General features: G+C 39.7%; 2 protein-coding genes across 2 annotated transcripts in view; both read left to right on the forward strand.

Moving 5' to 3' along the window:
- The window catches only part of LOC117472591 (coiled-coil domain-containing protein 60-like), a 70,864-nt gene extending 59,433 nt beyond the window's left edge, over window positions 1-11,431 (forward strand). Inside the window, exon 14 of the mRNA XM_034117889.1 lies at window positions 11,346-11,431. Coding sequence (XP_033973780.1) covers window positions 11,346-11,431 — 86 coding nt within the window. The remainder of the gene's footprint in view (window positions 1-11,345) is intronic.
- Window positions 11,432-19,310: 7,879 nt separating this feature from the next.
- znrf3 (zinc and ring finger 3) overlaps window positions 19,311-23,946 on the forward strand; it is a 68,641-nt gene continuing 64,005 nt past the window's right edge. Inside the window, 1 exon segment of the mRNA XM_034118660.1 lies at window positions 19,311-19,541. Coding sequence (XP_033974551.1) covers window positions 19,311-19,541 — 231 coding nt within the window.

Consider the following 23,946-nt stretch of genomic DNA (forward strand, 5'->3'; position numbering starts at 1 on the left):
AGTTTCATTTAATAACATTGACTTGATGTAAAATACGTCTATAAAGGATGGTTTTGAAACTGTGGTTTGCTTGGCCTATATAGAGAAATCCATCACACAAGATTCTAGTTTGTAGTTCTTTACTTCACAACAAAAACAAGCAGATGTGGTGACAGCGACCACACTGTTGCTCAACTTTGAACACAATAGGTGATATTTTCAGTTCACTACATGAAAAGCCTTGTGGTGAAAGATATGTATACATATGATAAGAGCATACTTTATGGTACTAAAAGACTTTGTGTAGCAATCAATGCCATCACAGTAACTGCAGGTGGCATTCTGTCGACATGCAGTCTTTCAATGATCAGACAAAGGTATTCCCCCTGAGTAAACAGGCCTCAGTTAGAAACTGTTCAAAAACACATCAAACAAGTTCACAAGTACGCTCTCTTCCTGAAACTTCTATTTGTCCTTAAACAGGAATTTACATTTTTGCTATCTGGCTACCATTATCGTTGACAGCTTTTAGTCCTTTGCCCGAGTCATCTCTCACCTCAGCGGGAGTAACGACAGGAGCTAGAGCAAACACTGGCCTGTTTGCAGACATTTTACTGTCACTACAGAATCAACAGCTGGGAAACCCAGAGCATCCGTTTATGATGAAGTGTGTGTCAGAGTAGCTGGTACTAAAGAAAGAAACCGGATCTAAATACAGGATGTCTTTCATTTAGAGCACTACACCAGATAGGTAAAAGTCCCTCGGTCACATGAATGAAAGTCTATACTAACGCGCCACAAGCCTAAAAGCAAAAAAGGTTTATTTAGATTTAGGTGTGGCTTTATACTTCCTAATGATCATTTCCTATTTTCAAGTTTCTTTATGTCACTCAAGAGAGCAAACAGGCAACACTACCCTCTCACCATGACATTAAACGCAAATAGTTATTATTAATGTGGAATGTTGGCGGGGGTTCACCCATTATGTGTGAGATAAATGTCACATTTATCATCAGTGAAGTAACCTCTCAAATGTGAAGCTTTTTAGTAATTCTAAACCGCATGTGGGATAGAAGTGTAAACACATGAGAATTCAAATCTTTTGATTGTGTTAAGTTTTAGTAAAGACAGTATAGCCAGTGGGTATCTGTCATCAATCAAACTGAAAATGTAACCCATCTGCTTTTGTTCTGCAAATTACGTACATTTAAAATGTAAATCATGTCACTGAGTCCACAGTGTTTCTCGACACTTCAAGTAAAAATGCTGCATTCCAAATTTCACTTAAGTAAAAATAAATTACCAGCAAGTTGTACTCAAATATCAATAATGAATGTATTGTTTGTCTATATAGGCCATTGTAATATAATAATATATCTGGACCATTATTATTGATTAATTCAAATGTAAACTGTACTTTAATGTTACAGTGGGTTGAGATGGAGCTCATTTTCCTTTTTTTAGTTTACTGTAACAACACAATAGATTATATACTATCTAGAACTGAAAGCTTTTAAATAAATGTAGTTGAGAAGAATGTACGACAAGTATAAAGTAGCATACAATGAAAATCAAATATATTAAAATTGTAAAAGCACAGTCCTTAATGTACTTATATTCGACCATTGCCAATGGACTTATACTTCTGTTGAAGAGAGCACTGTTATTACAAACTAATACATGATGTGCTTTCATGGGTGTAACATCACAAGCTAAGCACAAACATCTACTCATCTCAGAATACAATGTAAGACAACAAGATCAAGACGCACTTAAGTCTTTGCTGCCTGACTTGTTCAAAAGAATGTACCGGTAAGTGCAATTGTAGAATACTTGAGCTTGAACTGAACACACTGAGAAAAGGTTTTGCCTTGAAGAGAGCACTTAAGCTTCTTGAAACTTCTTCTTATTACTGTTCCAAATCAGAAACAGCTTTACCAAACAACTACACAAAGAGAACCCCAGTACAATCGCTCTATTTTGTTATTCGTTATTTCCCTTAAAGCTGTTTTAACCGGCAGATGGATAGCTTAGCATAGCACTCAGACTGAAAAAGGGGAAACTCACTGTTGACTAGAACCTCCAGAAATTATTATAAAACTATATTTTTGTATTGTATATATCATCATGTCTTATTTTTTGAGTTGCAAATTGTTCTTTTTACATTCGGCATTTACAATTCCATTTTTCCCAATGATTCACCTTAGACTTAGAGTGACATCTATTGGTTTCAGGTAATTTAACAGATACAATTGAACAAAAAGCTAATTATTTAGATATGACTGTGCTTAAGAATTCCCATAAAAATAAAATACTCAGATAGATGGAAACATTGGTTACACATCCTGGATTCAGAAAAACTTCATTGGAAGGTTCCCAGAGGGACTGTGAGCACAGTTTAACCTAAATATAGTCCGCCTTGGCTGCTTAACCAGTACTCACACACACACACACACACACACACACACACACACACACACACACACACACACACACACACACACACACACACACACACACACACACACACACACACACACACAAATGGGGATCCTCCCTTGAGCTCACAGTCGGAGCCTGTGATTAAGGTGGATGGCTTCAAAACCATATTATAAAATGGACCAATCCCTAAAGCATAACAAAAAACATCGCAGGCATTTAAATCACATTTATTTCTTACAGATGGTGACATAGTGGGGATGTTAGCGATAACCGGTCCTTCGAAATTACAACTGCACCCAGTGGTGTTGAAACTGAGGTGCTAACTGAGGGCATGCTAACTATCCTGTCGGACAAGTCTGGTTTGATTAAATGTCATTGAATTATTGTTTCAAGCTATCCCAGTGATGTTTTGGGTGAGATTCACAACAAAGCTTAATGAAAAGCATACTGTGAGCATGTGGTTTAATAAACCGTATCACCACTGAATGGATGATATTCAATAGTTACATAAAGCAGCTTATAAAAACTGGAATTCAATGTTATTTTATTTGCAATCTTTATGTAAATTAAATTACTTTTGGACAGATTGGTAACCCTAAAATCAATTAATATGTTATGAAAAGTCTGCAGTCAAATTAAAGATTTTTGGATGTTGGCTAATTTCAGTAACATCAGCTACACATCCTACACTTCGCTCCACGGCATTCTTTCATAGCTATGACCTTGATTAGAACAATATAATTATATTGCAACATGTCTCGTCTTCAGCATTCACGTTGTAATTAGATATGCATGTTTTATTTGGAGGCTGCTGCCAACCTACCATGGCTTTATTTTATTTCTGGGAAATGTTTCCACAAGGGAAGGCCTGGCATGCAGGATAAACAGTGACGCCTGTGTGTGCTCACTGGGGCGGTACTGGTGTTAACGGTGGTGTTGTATGGCAAAGCCGGGTTGGACAATGGGGGTGAGTTGGGTCACACCCTGGATCCGCATCCATCTGCAGGGGGGTGTGTTTGCCTTTACCTCCTCACATTTGCACATCTCGTTCCCTACCCACGATCCACTGGGGTGTTTGTTCGGCCTTGAGCCTTCCCACACCTTCCAGAATCTCTTGCTCTGTCACCCTTTTCTCAGTTTTTGGTTATTCTCCTTTGCCAATTTCTGCACAGAGAGATCTCTTGTTTTGCCCTTCCTGCTTCAATTCTTCTTGAAATATGAGTAATTCTTGCCAGTTGTTCATATATCAAGTCCTCGTTTGAACTCTGTTACTTCCACTTTAATGTTTCCCCTTTACATTTCATTGCTGTGAAGGTGCCAACGCCAGTTGCAACCCTGCAAAAGCAGCTCTGTTGACAGGCTGCAGAGTCATTCTTTCTTAACACTGAAGCATGATGCTGCAGAAACTCATTCAGCTCTCTGATATCTCCTCACCAGTTAGCTTATTCTCTGAGTGTGTGTGAGTGCAAAAGTAATCTACAGATAAGGAAACCACTACTTTTCATTTGCATTTTTTGTCAGTAAAACAGGTGACAGAGACACCAACGGTTTTAAGTCAAGAATGTCCCTGCTAGTAGATCAAAGAAATCCCATTTGTCTTTGATGCATCAGAGCAGTTTAATTAATCCATCCATGATACTGTTTCTTCACCAAATGCAATTTCTGGGAAATTAAACAATCAAGCCAAATACTTCTTCAGTATAAATTGACCTAAATGCAACCAGTGGAACAGTGCTTGTTGTCCCTCCTCTCTGTAATTGTCTTAAGACTCTGCAAGCGCTTTGTTCGACCCAGATAAGCCAGGCTTTGTTAGAACAGAGAGCTGACATAGCGCTCTTTTTGTTCCCTGTACTGGTAGACTAACAACAACAACAACAACACTGTTTGTCCGTGACGACACTGTAATGTTCACATACAGGAAGGCAATATTGTGCAGGGCCCTTGTAATGACTTGCTGCTGCGGTTTTGCTCACTATTAACTGCGGGGTCTTAATGTAGTAAAAATGTGTTGATGGAAATTGCCTAAATTCTTTTAACATACACATCTATTATACGTAAACATACTGTCACTGAAGAGGAATATGATAAAAAAATCTGCAAAAATTGTTATTATTATCAATGATCATGATATGTGTGCATTTAACAGTAACATGCATGATTTGTTCTGACCAGTATGATATCTCAATATGATGCAACATTGTTCTGATGCAACACAGAGGCAAGACATCCGGCCCCTAAAAAATGATGAAACCCACGTTAATCTTCCAGTCATCACAACCTTCCTGTTGTTAGTGTCAAAGTCAGATATGTGTGGAAAACACGTCCTACAACAAGAGTGGAAATAACTCTTGATGATATACCTGACTTCTCCCACTCAGGTTAAAGTATTGCATGAACTGCCCAGGTAGCAGTCATGTGTCCTGCTGCCCTCTGGTGTTCAAAATAGGAAATGACATACATAATAAGCGGGTTTCTTCAAGATTCAAAGGTTTTATTGGCATATGCAAAAATAGATTGTTGTTGGAAATGAAAATATTCAATCCTTGGCCACACATGTAAAGAAAAAAAGGTTTCTATGCATCAAATTAAAATCTTGTTTTTAATTTGACATTGACATCATGTATCATCTCAAGGTACATGTACAAAAGGATAAGACATCCTCATACTACAAAACAAAAACATTCACCTTCCCAAGAAACAAACGGATCACAGACAAAAAAAAGTGCATCATTGTATTTTAGTTTATATAGAGTGGCGAAGTCACACCCATCTACTTCCGGTCCATGGGACCTTATTTCGGAAAAATTATGTATTGAAGTCAATGGAGAGAGAAAACGTATCTTTCGATCCCGTTTGAATTGTGCCATGACTTACACATATGATGTTTATCAATCTTAAAAAATAATTTCCATGTAAAAAAAGTCACAGTTTGTCGTAAAACTGTTGAAATATAAGACTATGAAAAATACGCAACTAGAAAGACTACAAATCCCAGAGTCGCGTAAGTGATGTCACAATTGTTTTCCTCCACTAAATAAGAGATAGCTAAGATAAGATAACTTTAACAAGCTGCCTGTGTGCTTAGTACCAGGTTGTTATCATACCAGCAATGGGTCTTGCTCGTTCTTTCGCTTCCCGTCTGATGAAAGGACCAGGAGTGGCTGGATCAAGTTAGCTACCTAGCTAGTAGCAAGCACGTTAGTTAGCATTACAGCCGGCTTAGCCTTGTCATTTTTATTAGCCTTAACATGAAGTTGTCACGATCTGTCTGTGTTGTGTTTTTGTCATGTCTAGTTCTGTCTTTGGTTTCCTGTCTCTGTGTTCCCCCTCCCGTCTTGTCTGTTACTGCTGATTGTGCACCTGGTGCCCTGTGTTGTCTCCTCCCCCCTCACCTGTGTCCTGTTCAGTTGATTAGTTTGTGTGCATTTAAGTTCTGGTTTTTCTGTCTGTCTTTGTGAGATTATTGATGTTGTTGGAAGGTTTTTTGTTCAGAGGGATTTTTGTGTTTTTGCCTTGCCTTATTCTACTTTGTTGCTAGTTTTGCAATAAAAGTATTTTGAATTTGGATATTCTGCATTTGGGTCCTGTGTACCTTGCCCTCCAGCCGTGACAGAAGTAACATTAAGTAACCCAAAATGTTAAACAGTAAGAGTGGTAGTCATATTTTTCGTGAGTACTGTCACACCGGTGTGATCATTCTATAATACACCATTTAAGCCCGGGGGAGAAATGCTAACGCTAACGCTACATTAGCATCGGCGATCTTTTCTACTTCATGCTATCTGCACAAATGGTTGACATTAAACATTAAAAAGATCAGGCAGTTCAGAGAGAATCAAAGGAAGGCAGGCAGGCAGGCAGCTTTGCATGACATTCTTCTGGACGTGTTTCATTGTGGTGATAGTGAGGGTAGTCAATCCCTTTTTTGACAAGACAGTAGTGACGGCCATCTTGGTGACGTGTGTTGTTATGCGAGACCAGAGATGTAGTTCATTGAGCGTTTCACACAAAAAAATGTGTTACTTCACAGTTTTACGACACATTTTATTTTTTTTGACTTGCAAAATTATCTTTTAAATTGACAAACATCATATGTGTAATTCGTGGCACAATTCAAACGGGATCGAAAGATAATCTTTCTCTCGCCATTGACTTCAATACTTTTTACGAAATAAAGTTGCATGGAGGTCCACCGGAAAGGGAGGGACTTTGGCTCTACCACTCACTACAGGTTGGCGAAGTCCCTCCATGGGACCTTATTTCGGAAAAATTATGTATTGAAGTCAATGGAGAGAGAAAGATTATCTTTCGATCCCGTTTGAATTGTGCCACGAATTACACATATGATGTTTGTCAATTTAAAAGATAATTTTGCAAGTCAAAAAAAATAAAATGTGTCGTAAAACTGTGAAGTAACACATTTTTTTGTGTGAAACGCTCAATGAACTACATCTCTGGTCTCGCATAACAACACACGTGGTGGTGGTGGCGAAGTCGATAGGGACTTGGCTTGGCAACTGGAAGGTCACCAGTTCAAGTCCCGGCAAGACCAAGTGCTACCGAGGTGTCCCTGAGCAAGGCACCGTTCCCTACACTGCTCCCCGGGCGCCGTCCACGGCAGCACACTGCTCCTAACACTAGGATGGGTCAAATGCAGAGGAACAATTTCGTTACATAGTACCTGTACTGTGAAATGACAAAAAGAGCAATTTATTTATTTACACGTCACCAAGATGGCCGTCACTACTGTCTTGTCAAAAAAGGGATTGACTACCCTCACTATCACCACAATGAAACACGTCCAGAAGAATGTCATGCAAAGCTGCCTGCCTGCCTGCCTTCCTTTGATGATTCCAAAATGTGTCGTAAAGCTGTGAAGTAACACTTTTATTTGTGTGAAACCGCTCAATGAACTACATCTCCCGTCTCGCACCACACACCAAGACAGCCGTCACGTTGGCACATTTCACTTCTTTCTTTCAGAATGAGGCGAAAAGTATTAAAGGGCCCATGTCATGCTTTTCCGGTTATTACCCGTCCCCTTGTGTGTTATGAAGGTTTTTATGCATGTAAACGGTGTGCAGAGTCAAAACCCTCAAAGTACACCCTGTAGCGAGTAAAACTCTAACACAGAAAATACCTCCCCAAAACGCCTCGTTGGAGATACGTCACTGTCCACTTGATTCTTCCGGGTACCGCATGACATCATGCGGTACCCGGAACAAAATGGACCAATCCGGAAGAGCTATGGCCACACCCAGCGGCGCTGGCCGCACCCTCTGCCAGCCTACCATTTACTGTTGGAAGCTCTGGTTCAGTTCACAATCGATCCAGTCATGCCAATGCCAAGGACCTGTTTCCTGAAATGTGAGGAGAAATCTGAGCTGTTTGTCCTACCGACGGAAGAACCACGACGAAGTCAGTGGTTGAAATTTCTTTTTAACACTTTTCCTTCAGAGGTTCGAAGAACGTTACTGTGTGCGCGGCATTTCACAGACGAAAGCTTCCAAAACATTGCCCAGTTTGAGGCCGGATATGCACAGCATTTGAAACTGAAGGACGATGCTATTCCTAGTTTGTTTGGACCGTTTGGAGCAGGGGAAGATTCGGGTACACAACCTGTAAGTTTGCATTGTTATTTGTGTATTTATCAAACAAGACTGTTTAAATGTGTAAACGTGTGTCGGACTGCTAAGCCATTGACACAGTGCTAACTGTGCTAACTAAGTTGCTAGCGTTTCCATATATCAACTCTAATATCAGCAGATGGCCTTACATGTTTGTCATGGCAGGAGAATGTCTGCATTCAAATACGAAACGTAATTACATTATAGCTGGCGTAGCGTGTATGCTACCGAGCTAACCAACGGAGCTAGACATGGGTTTGCTCGGGAAAACATTTTTGTTATGCCAGCTACAATGAATGTAGCAGACTACCCGTATAAGATTGCAATTGTAAACACATTCTTGCTAGCCTAATATGAATCACTAGCTTTTGTTCATAGTGGTTTTATTACACTAAACAAGCCCAGCTTACTGGGCTAACGACGTTGCTAGCGTTTAAATATATCAACTACAATGTCAGAAGATGGCCTTACATGTTTGTCATGGCAGGAGAATGTCTGCAGTCACACACGGAATACTCATACAGTATACTCCGGGTGATTTACCGTACATTGTGACAGTACATGTACATACTGCATGTATAGCTAACAAGGCTAGCTATCCATGCTAGCGGAAAACAATGTATTCATGCCAGTTACAATGAATGACCGAACGTAGCAGACTACCCGTATAAGATTGCAATTATAAACACGTTATTGCTAGCCTAATATGAACCACTAGCTTTTGTTTATAGTAGTTTTATTACACTACATTATAGTTGCCGTTCCTCCGAGCTAGCGTTCATATCGTGTTTGCTACCAAGGTAAACAAGAAAGCTAGGTTAGCATATTAGCTGGCAAGCTTACTGTGTTGATTAGATAGATGGATTAGATAGATCCACACTCCTACCACTCCTACCACTCCTACTAACGAATCTAAAACAACTAAGTTTCTCTAATATTTTGTGATTTGCATTTGATTTCGTCCAGCCAGATCCTGGCGGACAATACATGACGGGACGGGACTACCACACTGAGGCCTCGTCCTAAAAAGCCCCGGCTGCGATAGGCAAGATGCCGACAACGGGGAGGAATGGATGATATACCGTGTATATATGTATATTTATGTTCATTTTGTACATTTCTAAAAATAAAGTTGAATGGAAATACTTAGTAGGCCTATCCTTTCTTCCCTGAATTATTTGCTCCTATAACATATCATTCATATATAGTAAACCATGATTTGATTTCTCATCAAACAGTAGTAGTTTATTACAGGTAAAAATAACTTACTCTTCTATAACAACAGTTGTAGGTACAGTTCGGTTAGTTAGCGTATAAAATATACGGCTGTACCGACGCCATTATAAGACTGATGTTCCGCTCAGATCGAGCCGAAAAAAGCACTGTTAGACATGGGCGGAAACTCTCTGGTGGTTGACTAATCAGAACAGAGTGGCCGAGCTGACCAATCGGAGCACACTAGGCTCACAGGGAGGGGGGGGCAAGAGCTCCAACGAGCCGTTTAGTGGAGAGAGTGAATACTGCTGAATACACATACTTTACAGAGATGCTGTATGCGAAACCAATGTGAGTTTGGAAAATTGCACAGTATAAATCTATTTTAGTATACCTCAACAATGGAATTATGATCAGTGGAAATGGCCATGACATGGGTCCTTTAAAAGAGGTGAAAATCACTACAAGTCTGGGCATGTTGAGAGCTGTACATACACAAAAGGGGAGTTAGTCGGTTCCGTAAGAGCCAGCATGCGGGACCGGGATTCTGGGATTTCACAGTTTTATGACAAACTGTGACTTTTTTGACATGGAAATTATTTTTTAAGATTGACAAACATCATATGTGTAATTCGTGGCACAATTCAAACGGGATCGAGAGATACGTTTTCTCTCTCCATTGACTTCATTTTTTCCGAAATAAGGTCCCATGGAGCTCCCCCGGAAAGGGAGGGACTTCGCCTCTCTATTGGTTCACAGATTTCTGCCTCCTTGTGGCGAGGAGAAGAATACACAAACAATACATTAATCCAGTGTATTACTACAGTTGGACAGAGATAATAATAATAAACTCATGCTTCCCTATGCTAAAAATGAGTCGCCTCAAATATTTTACTGAACTGAGTCTATAATGTTCTAAATCTAAACTGACTTTTATAACCTGAAATTACCAGCTTTAGCAGTAGCCTACTACAGGAACTTAAATTGCTATACTTTATAAGTACTGCTAAGAGTCTTAAAACGGCCAACCACTGCAGTTTATTCAAGATGGCGTCAGCATCAAAATGAAAGTCGATTTATACAAAGGAACTCGTTCAAACTGGCATCTTCATGGGTGTTAGGATTTGAAATAAATGTTATCAAAATAATAGATTCCCTTAAAAATCTCCACAAGGGTGCAGTTTAGTTCAGATTTAGGTATCACATACATATTCAGGATTAAACAAGCAATGAATAAAATATTCTAAGCAATATTATGGGGCTTATTTAAAACCTTGTCATTCATGGTAAAAAAAAAAGCTGATCTCAACAATACAGTATCATCACTGAAGTAATCCAACTACAATTCTGCATCCGAACTCAACTAAATCAATCCGTTGAGGAAGACCTTTTAAATTGATCAAAAGCTATGGAAAAGCCAGTTAATACACATATTAGTGGTGAGATTCTTTTGACGGCCGTTTCCGAGTTCAGGAATGAACTTCAAATAATATGTGTTGCTATTTAAGAACATTATATACAAGGTTTGCTGTACTTTAAAGTTTTGGCCGACATCCAAGTAGAAAATCTAGTGAACTAATCATTTGAATACAGCAGTAATGCAATAAGCTGGTGCTTCATACAAAGATCTGATTCTCAAGGGAAATTGAATTTGTGTCTACGGGCTAAGTTGGAACTGAAGTCTCTTTGATGTCTTCTTTGAGTGGATCCTACCCTGCTGTGTGTGTACGTGTGTTAGTCTATAATCGTTTGTGTGTGTGCACCCATTACCACAAAATCAGCAGAAAACAAAATAAGTCTCCCAGACATCAAAGAGACCCAGGAGGGAAGACGATCTGTTTTCAGTCATGGTGAGCCACGTTTCTCTCCCCAACTCGTTTCCCAGTCATCCCTCACTCCATCCCCCATGCTTACATCTCTACTGCCACCCAACCACTGGGTGGCACATGTGGCAAAGTCTTGCACCATGTCAGCATGCCCTGTCACGCAAAGCAAATATCCCTTCTTTGAGAGCAGTATGAGTGATGAGACCAGCTTTTCATCTGGGGATTTGGTGCTCTGACGCATTGTTTTCCTCCTTAGAGTGGCAATCTACACCTGCAGTCAGAAGCAATAAGGAGCGATGGAATGAGACTCTGGGGAATGTGTTGAACCATCCGAGAGAGTGATTGGGTATTTGGAAAGGAGAAATGAAGACAAGGCCTTAGAGGAGATGAATGAGGGTGAGAGTGAGTGAGAGACTGAAAATATATGTCTTTTAGTGAGGGGGAGAAAATTACTGCATTTTCAGCCTCAAGTAGAGGCAATTACAGATACATTTTAATGGGGATTATTTCCATCTAAGACTATAACAAATGTATTACAAGTGTGTATGTTGAGGATCACATTTTTTGTTTGGCAGTCTAAGACACTGTTGGTCAGTTTTGTTCACTTGCTGTTAAAGTGATTACTTTTACTCGCACTTGGATTAGGACTACAACTCTAAGTTTTTGGTTTTCCTTGTACTGTTTCTGTTCTGATTTTATGTAAAGCGTGTTTGAGCATTAGGAAAAGCGCTATAAAAATCCAATGTATTATTATTATTATTATTATTTCAGACAAAGAATAGGAAATTAAACTAAGCGATAAACATAATATGGTGTCAAAGTACATTTTCCAATCACAAGGAAGAAAAGCTTCTTAAAAGTAAGATACAATAATTAATAAATAAACCTATCGATGTACAGTAGGTAAGTAATGAAGACATTTCAAATAAAAACAAACAAACATACAAAGCAAAAATAGATAAAACTCTAAATTATACATCACAAATGTGCCACAAAATTATTATACAGCTTTATACATTTCTTGGATTTTTTAAGTTATTAAAAAGAACTAAGTAGAAACTATATTTCATGTTGTTGTGAAATGAGGAATGTGGCATACTTTTCACTACAAAAAGTTTGACTAGTAAAGTTGTATCACTTAATAGATGGCAACTTGAGGGCAACCAAAAAACTATAATAAAACACTGACCTTAAAATCTTGTAAAGGCTAACATGTTAGCCAACAATTGCAGACACAGAGCAACATTTGCATACATTTTGCTTTTTGCCAACTCCCAAGCAGAATATCGAAATATGATTCGATAGGAATAGATTGACATTGTTTGAAATCTTTGGTTTCTTGCCAATAGTTGGTTAAGAAGATTGATATTACTCATAAATGTTTGTTGTGTAGGTATGAACCTCCAGCACGCAGCCAGTTAGCATAACTTAGCTCAGTTAGCATAAATGCTGGAAACAGGAACAGCTTGTCTTGTCCAGTAAAGTGGGTGAGACATGACCAAAACAGACTATTGCTGTTGCCTGTGCACACACACACACACACACACACACACACACACACACACACACACACACACACACACACACACACACACACACACACACACACACACACACACACACACACACACACGTCCTAAGGGGTCATCATCTATCTCCTGTTTCCAGTCTTGATTCCTCATCTACTTTCTCGCAATGTCGCCACAAGGCAAACCTTACTCACTCTTTTACTCTTTGATCATTGATAAGCCAAAAACGTTTCTCTCCTTTTTATTTTTGATATGGTGTTTTCAGAATAAAGACCTAAATACTGTCTGTATAGTGTGTCAGGAGAATAGGAGTTTTCAGCTCCTGTTGGGTGTATGAGATTCTTTTTTCACCACATTAGTCTAAATGACTCTGTTTTTGTCTTGTTGCTGTGTGTGTGCATGTGAGTGTGAGCACAGATTCCATCCATCCATCCATCCAGTCCTTTGAGAACATGTTCACGCCTGTGTGGTGTATCAACATCATATCCCCCCCCTATCCTCCTCACTTCTCAGAACAGATTATGAGCGTTGGAGCTGACTGAAATGACTTTGAATTCTCCAAAGCCCCTAACCCCTGGGAACATACCTGTTCTTGCAAGCCTCAAACGTACAGGTGCCTCATTTCAAAAGACTCCTCTCTTTCTCTTCCTCGCTCCTTTCCCTCTCTCGGTTTCTCCCTCCCCCTTACGGCTGCAACTTTAGCCCTCGTCTGAACTAGAGGCCTATTGAAATACCTCCCCCTGGTCTAGTCTGCACTTCAAAGTCGACTTTCACCCCCGAGCCAGATCCGAGGAGCGGTCTGACCAGGAAAGGGCCCAGCCCCTGAATAGTTGGTATACTTCAAAGCTTGTAACATTTAGTTATGAGCCTTTCGAAAATTGGAAAACATATTGATGCTATAGTTATTATGAGAAAGACAAATATTAATCAGGCTATAAACTTCGTCCAGATCTTTCAAATGCGTTTTATTGCATTTTACCAAAGTGTTTTGATCCCTTAACTTATTATTTTATTTCCCCGTTTTAATGTTGTCCTTATAGCCATTGTGGCCATTAATGATTAAATAATACATTTAAAAGCCTCTTGGATCAGCTGGAAAATCCATGGTCACATAACTGTAAACATGACTGTTTTCTTCTGAGAGACTGTCATGATTGGTCTGTGTTTTCCCTGTTTTATTTTGTAATGTCACGATCTGTCTGTTTCCCTGTTTTATTTTGTAATGTCACGATCTGTCTGTTTCCCTGTTTTATTTTGAAAAGTCTTCACTCCCTGTCTTATGTCTCTTTTTACTTCCTGTCTCTGTGTTTTCCCTCCTGTTTGATTACCTGATTGTGTTCACCTGGTCCCCCTGTGTTTTTCTTCCCTCCCTACCTGTTTCTTGTCCATGTGATTATGCTTGCATGTATTTAAGTTCTGGGTTTCTGTCAGTTGTTGTCAAAGTCTTGATGTTTGATGTTCACACTTAATGAGAGCAAATTCTGTTCTTTTTTGCCCTGCTTTCTTCCATGGTTTTGCCAAAAGACTTTGGTGTGCTGCACTTGGGTCCTCGCTGATGTGCTCTCCAGCACGACAGAAACATAAAAAGTAGACTTTTTAGAGATACGTAGTTCATATAGGAGAGCGACAAGGCTACAAATGAATGATATCTTATAGGTCATGATGCATTGCAGTAAATACAATTAACCAACAGTATATGAAGTTAAAGTTAACCAGAAACACAACCTGAAACATTAAAGGTAGGGTAGGTAAGTTTGAGAAACCGGCTCGAGATCGCTAGAATTTGAAAATACACAACCGGAGAAAATCTGCCACTTCCTTATAGAGCCCCTCCTCCAACACACACGAACGCGCACATGACCAATGAGGGCACGAGATAAGTTTGTGCACAGATGAAAGGCTGACAGGCAGGTCGGCCATCCAGTTATTTTAGCCGGGCCGGCTAAAATGATTGGTCGTGCTTTTTACAGTATTACAGCTTCCACAGATGAACATTTTTTATGGATTTTTTGTCAAAGCACTTAAGATATTCATTGCTATCGGGATGTTAAGAGCATTCCATGGAATATAACAAAAAGTGTATCTCGAGCCGGTTTCTCAAACTTACCTACCCTACCTTTAACAACAGTAGAATGCAACAAACACATTGATGCAGCAATAATCCAGAATCATCATAAAAATCAGTTAAAATGTTCAGGTGTCTGGTCTTTTTTCAATATACAGGAAACATTTGATGGATTCAGCTGGCGGTTTTCACTTTTTTAGGGACATTCGAATATCAGATTTTTGGGAAGAGGGGAGAGATGCTCTTTAAGTCAGGTTTTCAATCAAGGATTTATTGAATGTAGTGAGTAATTAGAACTTTGGCTTAATTAAAAAATCTGAATATACTTCTTTCATACAGCTTTTCCTTATATATTTAGGAACCCATTAATAACATTTGTATTATTATATTCAAAGTACTGTCAAGCATCCCTCCCTCAGTGCTGGTATTTTTCCCCCTCTGTCAAATTATTTTCATGAGAGTTATCCCACTGGGATCTTTGCAGTGACATCATGCAAACATGTGAATAGTCTGAGCCGGCGGGAGTCATCATCGTTCTGTGTCATCAGAGGGAAAGCATCTCCCATAATCTGGGGGTTGTGGGGCCCATTCATTGCTTTATGTAATAATATGCTGCAGTGATGCGCTCTTCTGGGAGCCATGAATGTAAATGTCCCCCCCCCCCCACCCCACCACCACCACTCTCATCATCTCCTTTCTTCATTAAAACATAACGTCAGCACCATGCCAACAAAGGGACAATTCACAGAGGCTGGGAGCCCGCTTGGTACGCATAGTTCTGCACTGATGGACTGATCAACCACTCTCAAATGTTCCCTTTGGGAATTATTAGTAACCTGTGATCTTGTGTTTATTTCATATTTGTTCATTTATCCAGGCAAGTCAATTAAGGACAGATCTTTATTCAGAATGACAGGCAGGAAGGGGGGGGGGGGGGGTTGCACAGGCAATGAGTATCATCAGTTATATGATAATGATGTATGGAAATCTGTAAAAGAGTGAAGTAGCTCGGGTGTAGGCTTTGAATCTAGGGATGAACATTTAGCATAAATCCACAAACATAAATAACAATTATTTTCCCATTTAAAAACCAGTACTCAAATTAGATTACTTTAAAAATGCATGTTCATTTTGGATAAGATTGTGTGAAATCTTGTTAAAAATACTTTGAGAATTTTGAGAGTTTGGGAATAGCCAGCTTAAGATTGAATAAATCAATGTCACAATTTATTTATTTGTGCGCACAAACTGTCATTTTTGGCTATGAATTAATTGAATCATTCCCACATTTTGGGTTGTTTGTGCTCACAAGATCAATATACACAGAGAGATCTAACACAACAGACCAGCTTTCCTCCCTAAAAAATGAAGTGCACCTACTTTAGGTATATGTCCAGCGGTGAGTAACCATGAACATATCCATTCATTGGAATGATACCAATGATACAATCAACAAGCTCCTTGTTAATAACAGTTATCTCTTGAAAGGCAAGTGTTACCAATTGTTTTTTAGTCAACAACTTGTTGTCAGAGCAGAAGGAAACTGTTTAACTCAACGAGAAGATATTAAAAGAGAACAGAACATAGCGGTGCAGTCATTTAATATCACATGAAACATCATAATTAGCCAATGAATCTTACTGCTATGACTTTAACTACAAAAAGAAAACTTCCCACAACTATGGCCAGCTATCCACTCTCAAAGTCCTTCTCATCCTCAGCACTCTCTCAGCCTAAACATGTGGACAGCTGATTCTGCTCAGCGTGGCCTGAGTTTAGACACTGATGCAGAAGGAGAGTGGGGCGTCAGGAGAGGATCCACAGCTGCTGCCAGATGAAAACCTCATGAGAAGAGGGGAACAATTTGTCAAAAAGGAAACGAAAAAAGAAAACATGTTTAACAACAAAGGGCCAGATTGTCCCCAAACAGGTACTTGTTTAAATAAAAGCAAAACCTGTAAATACAGTGTTACTGCATATCCATAAAAAAGTATCAAAAGGCATTTAATTCATTAATCTAAAAGTAAGGCCATACTATTTGGTATTAAAATATCTTAAATCAATAAAAAAAAATGTAAGAACGTAATATATAATCAAAAAAATAATTAGTAAAATACTATTTTTGTATTTATTTGTTATGTTATTTGTATTCACCCAATGCCTCGTCATGTCAGCATGCCTTTCCATGTGCTCAACTTTGCATTTCTTTCAACATTTTCACTGGGCCAAAGAATGTGGGCATTATGTTACAATAAACATTTGGTCAAAATGGTCCCTTACCCTATTTATTTGAGTTCCAGGCCAATTTTGGTCTAGAATTTAATTCAGAGGGCCATTAAAGAAATCTGTCATCCAACTTGCCTTCGGAATGCTTAATTCAAGTAGGCTTTGAGGAAAGTACGTTTTAAAGATTACTTGAATTACATTTTCATATGGACCAGCAGAGGGCAGACTTGTAATAAAAGAGGAAATAGACCCTCTGAGTAATTGGATCCCTATCACTTGTTGCCTTCTTGCATTTTATGGCCCATTAGCAAGCTGATAAAGTGCATCTAATTGACTGTCAAAACAGAGCTTACAGGCATTGTGCATTTAAAGTTCCATCCTTCTTGTATGTATTTATGTAATGTATCTGTACCCCATGTGCATGCCTGAGAAAAACTGAAACAGAGCGTTAATTGTCACAAGACAGAAATTGGACATGTGGTGTGAATCAGGATTCATGAAACAAAGTGACGTCCAATGTGATCAGTGAATTATTGTTGTGCTGGAGGCGTTGAATAACTTTTTGAGTTTCGCCTTTGAATTGTTTTCCTCCTCGCCTTCTTTTTCTTATTTCTTTGAGTCCGAACACATGTTGACCATCACACTTTCTTCCAGAGGCGGCTGCATTCTTGACCCTAAAAAGTCCTCACAGTTGGTTTTCATAATCACACTGCCACACAGCTGACAGCAAGATGAGACCTTGTTTTCTTGGCTTTTTTTTTACATCTATCACTGTGCGAGCTCACCCTTCATTTGTCCACTTTTTATAGAACTAAAGAAAACAGGCTTTTCTAAAGTGGTATTTTTCAATTTCTTGCCTTATTATGTACAAACAAAAAGGCCATTGTGGGTGAAACTGAAAACATATAGGCCCACTGTCGCCTTTAAGTCTCGTTACTTACATTAAAGACAGAACAATGCATGTACAGTTTCGTCATCCCTTGCATGGCACCATGAGCTCTTTTGATGAGTTGTTCAGTTGCACAAAGATTCAAATCATCACCTATTGTGGTATTTAAAAGATAGTTTGTATGTGTGTGTGTGTGTGTTTGTGTCTGTTTGTGCGTGTGTGTATCTATTCTTTAAGCGTCATTTAAAGACACAGTGTTCTTATTTGCACATAAGGAACAGACATAATGACACATAATGAGCAGTCTGACAGGCTGAAAAAAGTCACCAGGCAGAAGATCCTAAGAAACTGGCCAGTGTGGAAGTTTCACAATAGACTCTTTATACTGAACAAAGACTGATTGAGAAATAATTGTCTTATTCTGCATCAAAAAAACAGCAACAGTTTGTTTGTTTGTGTCAAATTACATTTAAACATTAAGAGGTTTGTAAAATGGCTGAAATTATCTATGATTAGCTTGTCAGGTTGGTCTTGAGGACGGCAGCTACTGCAATAGAACAATTTAAATAAATGACTGAAAGGCAGATTGGAAGGGAAAAATACATGATAATAATATGAAAATATGAGATTTTTGGTAACATAATGTATATATATCAAAATATATGTTCCTGAAAAAAATCTAACTATATAAATCTCAATTAAAATGAAAATAGTCAAACTGTTTACTATATTGTGACCTCTAGGTGAGCAAATCTGAATCAGATTGAAAAATTAGCCGGGTTAAATCATAAAGCGTCCTGAAGAGGGTAATGTTTATTTTAAGGTGGAACTGCAGCCAAAAACGTGTCAAACTCGTGGGAAAAGAACACTGGGTGGCTTTTCATACCCGTTGTTAAAATAACAGCTGCAAACGTTGCCTCTGCTTCACAATCAACCCAATAAAAAATATTTGTACTCAAACCGAAACGTGTGACTTGAGTATATTCCAAACAACAAGTCCCCCTATTTGCAGAGCAGCGAAATCTGCGGCGCCTCCTTAACTGAGTGCTGGCACTCCAGAGTGGGGAGTGCAACGGAGAGGGTCAGAAAGATTGGTGGGTGGGGATATATCCCTTTTGGAAGAGAGAGAAAAAAAAAAACTAAAAAAATAATCACGTGTTTTGAGATCAAAGGAGATCCGCTTTGTAGAAGGGGAGGAGGAGGGGGGTGAGAAAGAAACAGAGAGAGAGAGAGAGAGAGAGAGAGAGAGAGAGAGAGAGAGAGAGAGAGAGAGAGAGAGAGAGAGAGAGAGAGAGAGAGAGAGAGAGAGAGAGCGTTTGCAGGCAATGTAATTGACAAGGCTTGCAGTGGTGAAATAAACACGCTCCAGCCCAGGCTCAGCTTTTATTGCACAATTCTGCCTTTTTTTGACGCATCGCCCGTTGCCCGCGTAGACCTGAGATCGATTACCTTCACCCGATTAATAAATCCGTGTGAAATTATGTCCCGATCGGCGAAGATCCAGCCGGCAAGATGATGATTTTACCACGGAGAGGCTCAGATCGTGTACCCGACTCGGTGGTCCTGGTGATCTTCGTGGTTGCCGCTTCTCTTGGTACGGTTTTTACCAAGGATACTGCCTTTGTGGAAGTGGTTCTGTTCGAGTCCAGTCCCAATGGAGATTATACTACGTACACGACTGGTTTGCAAGGACGGTTCTCCAAAGCAGGAGCCACTATCAGCGCGGAGGGGGAGATCGTTCAAGTACGTGTAAAGTCTGTTTCTTTACGGGGGGAATGACGAGCAGCAGTCCCGAGCAATACTACCGGGACGCGGGGTGTAATTTTACCAAGCTGCCCTTCTTAAAACTTTTTCCACAGAGGCTGGGGGGTTGACACTAGTTGTATATTATATATGTGTGTGTGTGTGTGTGTGTGTGTGTGTGTGTGTGTGTGTGTGTGTGTGTGTGTGTGTGTGTGTGTGTGTGTGTGTGTGTGTGTGTGTGTGTGTGTGTGTGTGTGTGTGTGTGTGTGTGTGTGTGTGTGTGTGTTGTGTGTGTGTGTGTGTGTGTGTGTGTGTGTGTGTGTGTGTGTGTGTGTGTGTGTGTGTGTGTGTGTGTGTGTGTGTGTGCAGGCGGTGTGAGGATGGTACTAAGCTTGCAAGCATATGCGGTCACAAGATGGCTCCTATCTTGTGGAATTCATTCACAGGGAAAACATGCTCTTGCAGGTTATTTTGTTGATGTCTGGAGCTCTCTTGTGCACATTACGGTTAATTGCATTAATCCCGAAACACGAGCGTTTCGGAAGCTTCCCTAAAAAGTAACGAGCACTGCTTGCACAAAGTTAGTAAACTTTTACCGAGCAGGTTTCATGCGTGTCACAACAGCAGCAAGGCTACGAGGCTGCTATTTGTGCTTAGTTTTGGCTGTATTTCATATCCAATGGCGAGTTTTGGACTAATATGCTGTTTTTAATCTGAATTGTTGGTTTTGTTAGTGGAATATGTTTGTTTTTATTGACTGTAGCTAAGTGTAAACGAACCCACTAGTCCCGCCGCTTGTAGGCTGTTACTATGTAGCAGTCATCAATACTAGCATGTTTTTGTTTTAGCCTTACATGTAACCATTTTCTGAGTCTTTTATAAACGCATGCAAACAATAGATAAACAAGTAGTCATTGTGGAAGAAGACTCCATGTTTCCATCTTTCATTTCCTGGCCCCAAACATGACAAGTGCACTTGGCTAGAGCTGACTACACACAAGTCACTTTTATATGAAGCTTTTCCCCAGAACCAAGTGTTAATTTGAAGTTGTATAATTCTTGCCCAATCTGCTTGGCAAATGCTTGTAAGCCAGCACAGGTGTTGGGTTCTAGTCATGTGCCACAGATTTAAATGTTTTATTTACTTAAGCATGTTCTGCTTATTATTGATAAAGGGATCATAAACTATTCCTAAATGTTGGAAAGTCACTTTAAGTTATATCAGTATTTATATCATCCCTTTGAAGTGGTTGCTTTTATATCTGGAGGTATCTATAAAACTGTATTTTATGCACATCAAGTTAATTTGGATGAAGATTGTGATTGACAGTTGAGCCAACAAGTTCAGTCCCCTGTGATTGATTGAATGGCGCTTCATTATGAAGGGTTCTTCTGATGTGAAGTTTGACATTGGAACATCACGAGATGAACACTGAGGTGTCACCGCATGAAGAATACTTGACCAAACCACAGCAGTTGAGTTATTGTTTTCATTGGTCGTGTGAACGTCAGTATCTGCTGAAGTGTGACCTCAGACATAAGAAACGATTGAGCTCCATGAGATCATTGGTCTGTGGTGGGAGGCCGGGTTACAATGCAGCCTGTGGTGAGCGAGACAGAGAGTTGAGGGGCGGGGGGGCTGTTTATATGCTGCAAATACACATTTGAGTTTAAGCAAGTTCACCATGTTACGTCAAGTGCGTACTGGTGGGCTGCATCACAAGAAACCTCAACAGTGTTGTCGAATTTCTGCATCACGCTACCGTGAGTTAGCTGGGTTCAGATGGCGACTAATTGCACTTTTGACTTTTTCTAATTATGATGAGCTTGTACTTTAAACATCTCGCACCACCTTCCTTTTATCTCTCTGCAGCAATGTCTGTATCACTTTTGACTTTCTCTTAATATGTTGAGCTTGTATTTTAAAAACATTGCACCACCTTCCTTCTATCTCTATGCAGCAATGTCTGTATCACCCACTCAGCAGCATCTTTTCAGAGCACATATGTATTTTTGTTTTCCTCTTACTTTGAAATAAAGACGATATGTGGGGATCAAAGGAGGGGACACTCAGCACAAAAAATGGCCCCTGTTTATACACAGTGATGACCATTTGGCGCCACTCGGTAACCACACAGAAATGTCGGACCTCAGCTTTACATCGCAAACCGCATCTATTTAGGTTTGCTTTCTTTGCTAACATAGCTTCTGACCACTTAGAGGCAGCTTATATTTTGTCAGGCTATAATGAGGGGCAGTTTGTCTAGCACGACGCACTGTCCTGAATTTCTTACAACATATATTCTACCAAAGATTTATGGAAGTTGAAACTGACAATGAATAACAACCATACAACCTGAAGAGTATAATTTTCAACTGGTATCAAATTCCCTACTTGCATATTCTCAACTTGTGAAATAACATTGCAGGAACCTGTTGGGAAATTGCTGTGGTGTTGTAAAGGATATAGTTTTACACTGGAATTAGGTTGAACATAAATATTCAGTTTCCTGTGCATCCAGTTGTCCGCACTGACCTCTGCAGCCATTGCACTTGTCGACTTTTCTTCCCACTTACAAGGCCTTTGCCATCTCGTGTTCATTTGAACGGAGTGCTTGAGGTTTATGGTGCCTTCTAGTCCTCTCTTCTGCTGTTTGAACAGAGCCCTGAGGGGTTTGCGTTACCTTGTGTGTACAGCAGTGGCCAGACCTCAGCAGGTATCGGTTCAAATACAGGGGAAAGAGGGGGCTTGGCAAGTTTCCTCAGCAAGGACCAAACCACGACCACCGCTCATACACTCAAACTTGCCTTTGCTAATTCCCTAAAGCTAACACTCAGCTCTGCCCGAATACTGCAAAAAGTGGCAAACGCTGCCGGGGGGTTAGGGGGGGGGCAAAAATAATAAATTAAGTTTATTTTGCTTCTCCCTCTGCTCTAAGGGGGGAAGCATGACGACGCAGATCTGGCCACAGTGCCAAACCCCAGGCTTCCCAAACCAGCTCCCTGATTGTTCCAGTTCAACTCGCTAATAGCAAAGTAATCAATGTCTCCCTAAATCACTCTGTGAAGACATGAGACTATGTCTGTGTTTGTTTGTGTGTGCATCAACAGGCATTTCCCTAAGACAACTTTAGAGTGTATTTACATCCTTGGCTCTTAACTCTGATTCTTGGCACTTGGCAGGTTGTCCATTCTGACATGTTGATAATTGTATTCACGTCTTGTCCCTGACTTAAAGACTTCCTGGTTAGACTACCAGAATAAAAATAGTTTAAAAACATAATAAACAGCACCATTTTGGGCCTTAATAAATAGTTTTTTGGTAGAGAAACAAAGATAAGGAGGACTTGGACATACTTTACATAACATCACAGTTATGGATATTTTGCTAAACCTTTCCGCATAGTAACAGCAGTTTTGACCTAAGCCTGTTAAATGAGGCAAATAATGGCATGACCAACTTGTCCCCTCATAGTCAATCAATGTGTAATTGCAGTTTTCTTATACTGTGAACATCCATTAAAAAGAGATCTATGCTTCTTTCCACTTAGAAGTAGACAAGTATGCCTTTCCGTTTTCAAAGATGATTTTTATAATTTTGTTTCCCGACTATTTTGAAGAAAGTGTGTTCTCCAAAGATCAGCGAGGTAAAATAACAATTGTCTGAATGGAGTCTGATGCAATTTACAAGTTATAATCATACACCCGATGTCAAGTGATTTTACTTTTTTTTTACCTATTTTTGTTTACACTTGCATCACATATAGAGTGCCACAGTGACGCGTCCTAAAACCCGGAAGTAAGTTAGCATTTTACCACTTTCGGTTCCTTCGACAAAAACCAATGCAATTTCTCCATAGGATTTTGGAAAATAGCTCGAAATAAGGTCTGTGGTTGACACAAATTGAAGAGACAGATCACGTTTTGTTCAGCCGGATAATATCCACATGTCTACCCTACTTTTATAATTTTCGAATCGCCATAAATCTATCGATCATAAATCTAATCGATAGATTTATGATCGATAGATTTATGGCGATTGTAACCTTTTCCACTGAGTACAAAAGCCAGATATTAGTACTGTTTTTGTTGTTGTCCCCTGGTAAAGGGGTTTTCATTGAGTCACCCAGGTGTGAAGATGGCCACCTCGAATAGCAGATGATACTGAAAGCACTATGCTACTAGATGTAATCTGATTTCTTGAATGGACTCTACAATGCACAACCCCTAATTCTGACGGCTGGTCACCATGTTTTGCCACATTCTCATCATCTCCACATGTTGACAGAGCGCGCACACAGCAATCCTGATTAATACACGTCTGATGCGACGGGAACAACATCTGCTTCTCATCATTTTCTATTGTCTCCCGGACGCCAAAATTGTCTTTCCTGTAGCAAGATGA

This window comes from Trematomus bernacchii, unplaced genomic scaffold (genome assembly GCF_902827165.1).
Source record: "Trematomus bernacchii unplaced genomic scaffold, fTreBer1.1, whole genome shotgun sequence".
NCBI classification, from domain to species: Eukaryota; Metazoa; Chordata; class Actinopteri; order Perciformes; family Nototheniidae; genus Trematomus; species Trematomus bernacchii.